The 11,154-nt window shown below is 49.6% G+C and overlaps 1 protein-coding gene across 1 annotated transcript; it reads right to left on the bottom strand.

The window, feature by feature from the left end:
• Positions 1-266: 266 nt before the first annotated feature.
• Positions 267-3,089, bottom strand: NLRP10 (NLR family pyrin domain containing 10). Its single transcript, XM_004718177.1, is given in 9 exon segments — positions 267-442; positions 445-527; positions 529-846; positions 848-941; positions 944-1,003; positions 1,006-1,152; positions 1,155-1,378; positions 1,380-1,650; positions 2,945-3,089. Coding segments are annotated over 9 exon segments (1,518 nt in total).
• Positions 3,090-11,154: the final 8,065 nt, after the last annotated feature.

The following is an 11,154-nucleotide window of genomic DNA, read 5'->3' as shown; positions in this document are numbered from 1 at the left end:
GTGCTCCTCTCTCTCCACTCTGCCATCAGCTGACCACTCAGCCCAAATGGCCCCATGTCTGTGCGTCCCCATCCACCTGTTTCTAAGTTGCTCGTCTCTGGGTCCCCTCTCCCGCTCTCTTTCCCCTCAGACGGGCCCGTCTGTGTCCCTCTTGTATGATGTTCGCTCTCTTCTTGCCCGTTTTGCTCCTTTTCTTGCTCCCTGCTCAAACTGCTTTGAAAGAAAGTGAGCATCGTGGGTGATCTCCCATTTTAGTCCCTTAGGTGTCAGTCCATGCAACTGACACGCCACTCATCCGGACCCCTTTCGCCAGGTTCTAGGGAGGATTCCAGCTCCCAAATGCTGCTAGGCTTTATGGATTTCAGTTGTTTCTGAAAATGCCTCACATCCTGCACTGTCCTGGAAGAAATTTTGAGGCAGCGCTTTACCTCCAAGTCCGGGCGCCCTCAGGTTTCAATACAGCCAATAAAAACTGCGTACTGAGGGCCATAGGCTCGTTCTTTGTCTCCAGCAGCCTTTCCCGTTCCCCGGGCTGCCTTCCCTAGCTGGCCGTGGTCCTCCTTCACCAGGTGGATCATGGCTTAAAAAAACTCCTGGAAGCCAATATGGCGGAAGCAGTCGAACTTTTTGATGACATGTCCCTCTTGGTAATCCAGGGTGCGCAGGAAAGTGGCATGGTTGAGCCCATCTACATTGTGTTTCCTGAGGTCAGCTTCTTCAAATAGGATACGCTGCTGCGGCTGGGTCCCCTCGGCTGCCAAGGTGCATAGTCCCCTCAGGACCCTGTGCCGCCGCGAGAGCTCCAAGCAGTCCTCATTGTCATTGGGCGGCAAGACGGTGGAGACAGATCGTGTAGATGTCAGTGCCGTTACTGGGTATGTCTGAGACGTCCCTGCCTCTTTCTGCCAGCCCCTTTAACCAAGAACACACCATCCAACAGCACCAGGCACCTGACACAATTTGTTGAAAATGTCACTTCTTTGTACAAAGTCAAGGTGTTTCTAGCTCGCTCCTCGTCTGTCAAGTAGGAGCTGAAATACCTTCTCCTCTCCCCCTCAGAGAACCCTAGAACGTGGACACGGTATGATTCCTTTAGCGAGCACCTCAGATTTCCCACCGCCTGGGGCCGTGTCATGATGAGGAGGGAGGCCTGGGAATCTCTCTCCTGATTAGACGGTGCAGCAGGTTCTCCAGGGGACTCCACGTTGGCCTCATCGACCTGCCGGTGAAGGACGTCGGCAACTCATCAAAGCCATCCACGGCCAGCAGGAGCCTGAGCGTCTCCACACCACCAGTGAGGAACAGGGTCAGCTCGCATTTGGGCAGCAGAGTCACCGCCCTGCAGCTCACATAAAAGACAGAATCAAATTGGCCTGCAGACAGTACCGGGGGCCCAGTCCTGCACCATTTTTCTTGCCAGGGTTGTTTTTCCAGTGCCAGCATTCCCCTGAAGCACCACAGTAGATTTGGGGGATTTTCCCCCTGAGCCAAACAAATCTTTAACAGTGATCTCCTCCAGAGGAAGACAAGGCTCTGAACTCCCGGACTTGGGGTTGGCCATCAAGAGCAGCTGGCTGTCGCTGCCGTTGAGTCCTCCCTTTTGCGTCTCCTCGAGGCAGCACACGTGCTCCCGGTATCTGTCTCTGTAATCTGGCCAGACGGGAGGGAATAGGTAGGGATATGACAAAGAAAAAGAAGTACAGCACGGGCCCTTCAAACTCTGGATTCTGTCCTCTTGACTCGTCTTCCAATATCTCTAGGTTGGATTGCCCCTGAAAATGACAGTTCTGATTTCATGGAAGGAGATCGGGGTGTGTGTGTGTGTGTGTGTGTGTGTGTGTGTATGTGTTTTGCACATGTCTACATCTGTAAGAGCGCGTAAGGTGTGTTTTCTGTATGTGGATATTTGAGGCAGGAGTGGGTGAATGCTCGCAGCCACATGCGCTCACGGGGTACGCTTAGGAAGGCATGTCCGTGTTTCCGTCGGGAAGGTGTGCGTGGTCGGAAAGGTGTGAGTGTATATCTGTAAGGATGAGCTATAAGAACACGTGTGTGTGTGAAAGCTGTTGGGCGAGAGCTTGTGACTGGAGTTCATGTGAAATGTGCCCATTTGACGGGGTGTAGAGAGCAGGAGGAGGTATGGAAAGGGAAGTTAGGGGTGGTGAGATCATAGAAGCCTGTTCTTGGTAAAGGATGGGCCAGATGCTAAAGATAAACGAGCTTTATAGAGCAGCCTCCATCTTCAAATGCCACAGGAGGAAAGGAGGCCTGTGGGAGGGCACACAGGTACAGACAGATCCCCTGGTACCCCATCATAAGGGATAAGAGTCATTAGGCTCCCCACCCCACCCCCTACTCTCTAGGGCGACATTCGTCCATGGTTCTTTGAGTAAGCTGAGGCACAGGAGAAGACAGCCCTGCGTGAGAAGCAGCCTGAGCTGCCTACAAAGGAAGAGAAGAAAGGTTTAACCCACCACCCTGATGCCATTTCTTCTGGGTAGTGGAAATCCCTTTACCAATGTCAGCCTCGATCTTTCATGCCCTCCCCTTCTCTGGCACGACCACTGCGGGGAAGGAGAGGAACCCTGTCACCAGCTACTGCTGCCTTTCCAGCATCATCAGATACTGCTGCCTTGTCCTTGGCTCATGTCCTTCACCCCATCATGGTCAAGAACCTCACCTTGGGACCATCTAGGACCCTGGGGCTTCCAGGGCAGAGGGCAGGGGTGAGAGAAGACCCCACTGACAAGGAATCTCTGGATCTGCCGTGGCTAGGGGTCCAATATCCTTCTGACTCCCTCTCTTCACTGCCCCACTCACCGTCCAGACGAACGAAGCTGAGCTGTCCCACAAGTTCAACAGGCTCTTGTTCAAGCTCTCCAGCGTGGTACCACCTTCACCACTTCGTGCGCTCCGGACAGTCCAGTGAGTTGAGACGCCAGGCCTTTCAGCTCCCCTCGGCCCAGCTGCCCAGAGCCATCAGGAAGGGTCATGGTCTGCAAGTAGAACTTTAATGTCTTGAAGCTTTCCTCCTCGAGGTCGTTCAAAGCAAACAACAAGGCCTTTTGCAGGTCATGGGGCAGAGCCATGGTGATCAGAGTGTGGAGCTGGGTTCAGACCAGTGACCTAAAGTAGAGGGGAGAGGAGAGGTCCCCGCTGAGAGGAGAGCAACCTGCAGGCTCTCCCAGGTGCTGGGTGCTTGCTTGGCCAGCTGCTGGGTGGAGGCCAAGGCTTGAGAGTTGTGTGTCGAGTCCCAAGCAAAGTCAGTGATGAGAGTAGTAAGGGAATCCTCCTTGTCATTGCCCTTATGCCTCTTTGCCACGTCACATGGGTGAAGGTGTAGGCGTACAGGGAGGGAGAGCTTGTGGGTGTATTCATCTCTTCTTCCCTCTTACACACATTATCTAGTAGGTCCTGAGTGCCTTCTGAAACAATTTGGATTTTTTAAAAACCACATATTTTTATTGAATTTCTTTTGAAAGCAAGCCTGTCTCTGACTCTCCGGCAGCATATCGAGCTGGTGCATACAGTGAGCATCATCTGACAATGCCGCACGGCCCTCGCCCTCAGCCTCGATGCAGCTATCCGTGGAAATCTTCCAACGCAGAGAAGGAGACAGCTGTGGAGTGCTTATGTTGGGCCAGGTGCTTTGCATCTATTGTCTTTTCGTGATTGTGATCCTCACAGAAACTCTCAGCTACTACTGCTCATTAAGAACCCGTATTCAGGGTCCTATCAGTGGGCCAGTGGGCATGGCATAAAGGCAGGATTTAAACTAGGGTCCACGTCCTGGGAAGAGACAGAAAGAGGTGAGATGAGGAAGACATGGAAAGACAGGTTGAGAAAGCAGCGAGCCTCTAGAGGCTCAACCCTACCAGAAAACGTAGACCTCAGTGTCTGCCCCTGCAGTGGCCGGAGAAAGGAAAGGAATGCTGACCTGTTGAAAACATGGAGTGACAATGTCACTAGGCTGGCTATCTTCATAAGAAAGTAATAATCAATAGAAAGTTTTTAGAGACTGGAATGAGACCGAGCACCTAACGTCAACGGAGAATCCATCTTGGGAGTACCACGTCTGAGGGTGCTCAAACGAATGTTTGGGAATAGGATGGGTTACTGAGATTCAAATAGGTAGCTTTCAACTAGACAGCAACAGGAGAGGGAACATGCTGGGGCCTTGGGCTGTAAGTCACAGGACAGTTGGGAACAGCGGACTCTATTGGAGTGGAAAGAATTCACAGCAAAGCCTCAGGCTGCATGTGCAAATCACTGCGGCCCAGTAAACTAGTGCAGGAAGAAGAAAAGGCAGTGTCTGCCAAGAGGTCTGCTCAGAATGGGGAGCTGGAGAGGTGGTGGGTGTGATCCAGCTCCCTGAGGCTGGATGCCCTGCAAGCAAGGTCCAAGACCCAGGTACAGCCGGTCCTTTATTTCTAACCAGGTAACTCCCCAGCCCAAGCCAGGTTCACTTACACCCAAACTCACTAGATCCCTTCTGTTTGAGGGGTGCTAACATTTAAGGGAGGGGATGACAAGCCAGACACTTTGGGAACCTGGATCCTACCTAGTACAATGTAGAACTAGAACAGATTGAAAACCTCCTAAGCTGCTGTGAAGCAGAAGCACCCACATATCTTATCTGATTATCAATGGAAGAGCAATTGCTCACCAGAGGAGAACTTGACCTCTCCTCCGTGGATCAATGTTGAGAAATAAAGAAGGGACTTAGGGATGAACTATTCAGGCACCGAGGGGAAAAGAGGTCATCAGACTGACAGTCCCACTCTTTGAAACCCCTTGATCTCGTCTACATTTACAGTCCAGACTGCGACAGTTTGTCTAGTGAGGCAAATAAATTCCAAAGAAAATGGGCCATCAGAGGGTGTCCTCTACCAAAACAAAGAGGAGGCAACGATAACCGCATGCCAGCAGTCCGAACCAGGAGGAAGCAGTCCTGAAAGGCAGCTGCTGACTTGGTTTAGAGCAGCGGTTCTCAATCTGTGGGTCGCCACCCCTTTGGGGGTCGAACGACCCTTTCACAGGGGTCACCTGATTCATCACAGTAGCACAATGACAGTGATGAAGTAGCAAGGAAAATAATGTGATGGTTGGGGGTCACCACCACATGAGGCGCTGTCTGAAAGGGTCACACATGAGGAAGGCTGAGAACCACTGGCTTAGAGAGCCCAAAGCCCAAGGGCCGTGGCAGGAAACGGATTTCTCCCAAAGGAGTGTTTCCAAGAAGAAACAGAAAGGCAAAGGATGGATCGATTGACTCACATAACTGACCTGAAAAACCATACTCGGAACTACTGCAGGGAAAACTAGCTACAAGCACAAAGAAGACTAGACCACGAGAACGAAAATAAGGAATTCCTAGCTCTAAAGGGAAAGAAACCCAACTGTAAACTCTAAATCATGCTTGCACAGGAATAATGGGGTAACTACTGACTATTGAAGTACGTAACGCTGTAATGTAGACATGGCGAAAGGACTAACTGCTCATGAACTGGGACGGCAGTTCCTGAGTAATGCCTAGAACGGATACAACAAAAGGCGGCAGCGTACATACATTGGCTACTGTGAACGGCCGAGATGGAAGAAATGGACACCTCAGGGGTACCTGGCTTTCCGAGGGGTCCCCTCGGGAAGGGGTTGGGACCGTGGGAAATGAGGGAGCGGGGAAATGCTGTGTTTGTGCATGAACTTTTCAATGACTTTAAGAATTCTGCGCATGTTTGATAAAATAAGATTTAATTTTACAAAGAAAGGATGGGGCTAAAGGAGTCGTGGTAGCCGATAGGCAAAGCTTTTATAAAGCTTGGCAGCGAGAAGCTCTAGGAAGGTAATGAGGCGACATGGAAAATGTGGAGCCAAGAGAAGGCGTTCTTTGTGTTAGCATGGGAGGGAATGGAAGACATTCGAATGCGAGGAAAGAGATTCAAGAAAGGTGACCGACCGAGGAGAAAATTGAGAATGCGAATTGAAATAAGGTTCCTTTAACAGGAGGAGGAAATATTTTTCACCGAGAAAGACAGGAGTGGTAGTAAGTCTTGTAGTAAGAAGGGAAGGGTGATTGTGTCTGTGGTCCAGTTCTATTCTCCACAGAGTCTGAGAGAAGCATCTACGTCCTGAGTAGCTGAAGAGGGGAGAAGCCAGGGGGTACCCCCAGAGTCCGGGGTCAATAGCAGCAACAGGAACTGCCACGTTGAGACTTGGAGACAGCAACAAGGCAGCAAAGAACTCAGTCTAAGAGATCACAATGGAAAACGGGGTAAAGACAGTCACCTGAATGGAGCAGGGGGGAAGGGAGAACAAAGAGGCCGCTTACTGTGAAGCAATCCGTCTGCTTCCTCTGGATCCAGAGATCTTCCAGTGTCACACCTAAAGGAAGTAGGAATGAGACCCCTAAGAACCAATGTTAATTGGTGGGTGGAGGCAGGAAATTACATGAAGCCCCCATTCCTATAAATCATGGCCTGCTGTGACCAGAATTAGACACTAGAACGATTGAGTCCCCAGAAGAGGCAGAGGCAAAAGGATGGAAACAGATAAAGAGGCAAGGGAGAGGTACAGAAAGAAGTCGAGAAATGAGCAGGAAAACAGAAAAAAGAAACGACACTAGCTTCTCTAACAATCTGTCTCCTCTCCCTCACTCTTCCTCGGTCCCCTCTCATATACACAGACACACGCACGTGCATGTGCATACACACTCACTCTACACCCAAAATGTTTCTTGACAGAAAACTCTCAAGAAACAAAGATAACCAGGGGAAAAAAATCGAGGAAATGCCAAGCTATTAGTTTCCTGCCTTCGCTATGATCTGTCCCCACCAGGGAAGTTCACAGTAAGGCAAAGTTGAGTACACGTCTTAACCCTTCTGTTTCTACGCTTCCTTTTGCATTGCACGACAGGAGTCTCTACCTCCCCTACATAAGCTCCCTCCCGTTTAAAAAACTCTGTTGCCACTAAATCCATTCCAACTCATGGCAAGCCCTTGTGTGATAAAGCAGAACTGCTCCATAGGGTTTCCCTGGCTACAGTCTCTCTAGAAATGGATCTCCAGGCATTTCTTCCACAGTGCTGCTAGATGGGATTGACCTGCCAATACTTCCATTAGTAGTCAAGCATGTGCTAAGGGCCCTTTGAAATGGTGTCTCCAGGTCCTCAGGAGGGTCACCTTCTACACCTGGGTGAGTTTTGATGACGGGAGCATACAGAGTTGGCCAGCTTAAAGGTCCCATTTAGGCAAGCCCCAGAGCCATGTGTTGGAGGTCTGTCTCTGCTGCTAGAGGCTGATTTTCCTCGAAGAACTGCCATATCTCCTTGGAGGAGAAAGGAGCCATCAATGTCTGTCCCCAGTGACGTGTCCACTGCTAGGAAGGCTGGGGCCCTTTCACCACACTAGAGGTCAGAAAAATAAGCAGGCTGGAAAAGCACATGATAAAATTGCAGTGGTCATCCATAAAGCTAGATGGCTCTGACATTTGCTATCTCGCTCTCTCTTTTTTTAACAGTTTTATTAGCACTTCATCCACATGTCATACAATTCAATAATCCAATTGTATCAAGAGGAGCTGTACAACTGTCACCATATTCCATTCCAGAACATTTTCTTCTTCCTTGTACTCATTATTCATGTCGTTATTTTTTTTCTTAATTGTAGCAAAAATATACACAACAAAGCATTCTCGAATTCCACAACTTCTACTTGTAAAATTCAGTACCTTCATGTTGTACAACCATTATTGATATCCTTTCCCAAATTATTCCTGCACCAATGACATAGGCAGAGGCGAAAGGGTGGAAACAGACAGAGTCAAGGAAGAGCCACACTTTCAATGCCCCTAAGCAACAACACACTCTCCTGCACCCCTGGTAACCATCGGTCAAGTTTGATTTCACTTATTTATTTTGTATTAGTTTTCTTGATATAGTATCCACATATCATGCACTTCTATCACAATCAGTTCTAGTGCTTCCTCCCACTCCCACACTCATTATTTACTCCCCAAACCCCCTCACCCTGCCCACCTTCCACACCCCCTCCACATCCCCAATAAGCCATTGCATCAGTTACTGTCTCTATGCATCTACTCCTCCTGTGCATCACAGACTGGGAAGCCCAACAGAAACAATAAAAAACAAAAACAAAATAAGACAGCAAGACGAAAATAATAACAATAATAATAAGATGAAAATACAAATAAAGAATAAGAAAGAAAAGGCCATCATCAATATTTTAAAAGCCAGAGAAAAAATTCTTGTCATGGAACAAGCAAAAAATACTGGAGCCTAGAACAAATTCAGGTTGAGTCAAGTGGGAGGTCAAGTGACCAAGTATCAAATTATACCATGTTCAATCCACCATAATCAAGTTTACAATCATCTCCTCTGTCTGACAGTAAAGCCGAGTCCCTTGCCTGTGGCTAGAGGGGATCTACCCGAGGCTTAATTTGACCAGATGCTCTGCAGATGGATTTTGGCTCCCACTGTCCTCCATAGCCTTCTGCAAATTGGGTGTTCACAATTTAAGCTCTGATATTTTTCCTTCGTCATATTTGGATTTTGTTGTTATTATCATCTTCGGATCATACAGGCTGGTGTGCTTCTTCTGTGTGGGCTTAGCTTTGCTTTCGACAGCACACTCCTGAGTCCCTGGGAAAAAAGTATGCCCGAGACTTTCAAATGCATCTCAGTGTTCAGGGAGAGTGAGCTGGGCTATGGCCCGAGCCAGGGTTTACTCCCAGGACTGAGGTCAATTTGGTGAAGCTCCAACCAGTGATGAGAGGAAACCAGGTGTGGTGAGTTGAAACCCAGAGGCCAAAGATAGCATTAGACGGTGGATAAAGATGGAATCTGGGCCCAAAGAAGCCAGAGGTCAGAGCCCGACTCTGTCATGCTGACAATGCCTACAAACAAGCAACGGAATTAGATTGCCAAAGGGGAAGACCAGTCTCCCCAGGGGTTAGAAAGCAGAGATTACGAAGGATTAGCCCCAGAGTCAGACAGAGGTTCGTTGTGATGTTTATGTGAGCTAACAGTTAATAACATCCCAAATGCACACTATGTGCAAGCAAGAAACCCCATGCTAACTCAATGACAGGGCTGGCCCAGCAGGGTCCAGAGGCCTAAGGGACATGAAACAGCAGTGTCGCTGTCGCTCTAAGCAACTTCCATGAAAGAATAGCCAGTACTCACGGCCATCACCTCAGGCTCACCACTCCGTCCACGTGAATTCTGGTTGCTGTGTCGGTCTCCCGCCTAGCCTGCTGATCGGGGTCCTACTGGGGTGGCCCGCAACCGCAGGGCATCAGAATCCGAGAGCCAACGCGCACCCTCCTGTGACACATAGTCCTTGGAATGCCTCAAGCACAGGTTAGCAGCCTCTCAGGAAGGACTGACCGTGCCTCCTGTGTTTCGATGACCGGGTGCTGGGAGCAATTCTAATTACGATGGGAGCCCCCAGGGGAAAGCAAGTCTGGGCTAAGAGTGCCAGTGAAGAAGCCCACTCACCACTCACCCTGCCATCTAAAATAGCGGGGAGTGCGTCTGACTTGGGAGGTGACAGCTTTTCTTGCAGATACCATACCAGGAAGGAAATGATATGTGGACTATGTCCCAAGAAAACTGTTTAAAAAGAAAGAAAAAAAACCACTCACTGTCACGGAGTAGATTTGACTCCTAGAGACCCCTTAGGGCCGAGTAGAACTACCCGTGTGGGTCTCTGTGAGGGTAGCTCTTTTCGGAAATGGAAAGTCTCCTCTTTCTCCACATAGCCGCGGGCTGTAGCAGCCTGATCGTAGGCCCCTAAACCACCGGGTCCACTCCCTCATGGAGGGAGCCCTGGGGGCATGCTGAGAGTGTGGCTGCTAACTGCAAGGCTGGTGGTACGAACCTACCAGCACCTCTATGGGAGATGGAGGTAACAATCTATGTCTGTGGAGATTTCCCACCTGGGGAACTGTGTTAGGCGGAGTCATAGAGAAACAAAATCAGTGACACCCAGATATGGCTAAGAAAGAACTTTGTACCAACAAGCAGGTTTATATCCAGACGTTTTCCCAGCCCTGTTCCAGCTCAAGATCAGGGGTCCAATCCAGGAGTTCTGTCCGAGGCGAGAATACATGAAAAACATGGCTGTGAGTGAGGAGCCCTTGTAGAGCAGTGAGTTATGCATTGCCAGGGGTTTCCCAAGGTCAGCAGTTCGAAAACACTAGCCATGTGGCAGGAGAAAGATGAGGCTTTCGATTCCCATGAAGATTTCCAGTCTTAGGAGCCCACAGAGCCAGTTCGACCCTGGCCTATGGAGGCACTCTGGTCGGAGTCAACTTGAGGGCAGTGAGTTTGGTTTGGGTGCCTGTGAGCCGGTGAACCCCACCTCGCCCCTGCTGATGGCTTCCCCGTGGGTGCAGGTGATTGTCCTGTTTTGCCTTTGACTTGTTTAAGGCTGAGTAGTTTGCTGAAGACACACTGAAATCTGGGATCTTGTCCCCAGCACGAATTCTCCCCCTCTGCACCTTGACATGTCCCCTTTTTCATAGTACTTTTGGCGGACGACCGTGACCAACCCAATCTACTCCTGGCCCAGAAGAGTGTGTGGGGGCTGTTGCATCAACTGTGACTCTACGTGGCTCCATGTGACACAGAACTGCCCGATACTGGTTCCCAGGCTGGCCTCGTAAGAGTGGGTCACCAGGCCTTTTCTCCTGCAGCGTCGCCAGCAGCGGTTCGAACCTCAGCCCTCCAGCTGGCAGCTGAGTGCTTAACTGCTGTGCAACCCATGGGGCAAGTTCTGTGTCACATGGGAGTCACCGTGAGTTGAAAGGGACTCTGTGGCTCCAAACAACAACTGTGTTGTACGCTTCCTTTCCGCTCCCTGCTAGACAGAATGTGAACTATTCAAGAACCAGGGTGTCTTTGTTCATTCATAAATCCAAACTGCCTAAAAGAGTACCTGGCGCATAGTAGGCGCTCAAGTTGTTAAATAAATGAACCACCCTACTGACACTTTATGGTGTGGTCGCTGTGAGTCGGAATCAACTCGCTAGGACAAAGCCCTGTTGGTGGAGCTTTTTGTTGTTCTTGCTTATTAAAAGATCATTTTGGAGGGGCTCTTACAGTTCTTATAACAATGCATACATCAGGTGTATCAA

Source organism: Echinops telfairi, unplaced genomic scaffold (genome assembly GCF_000313985.2).
Source record: "Echinops telfairi isolate 266 unplaced genomic scaffold, ASM31398v2 ScPeMD7_60;HRSCAF=208, whole genome shotgun sequence".
Taxonomy (NCBI): Eukaryota; Metazoa; Chordata; class Mammalia; order Afrosoricida; family Tenrecidae; genus Echinops; species Echinops telfairi.
This window is presented reverse-complemented; position numbering and strand designations above follow the sequence as displayed.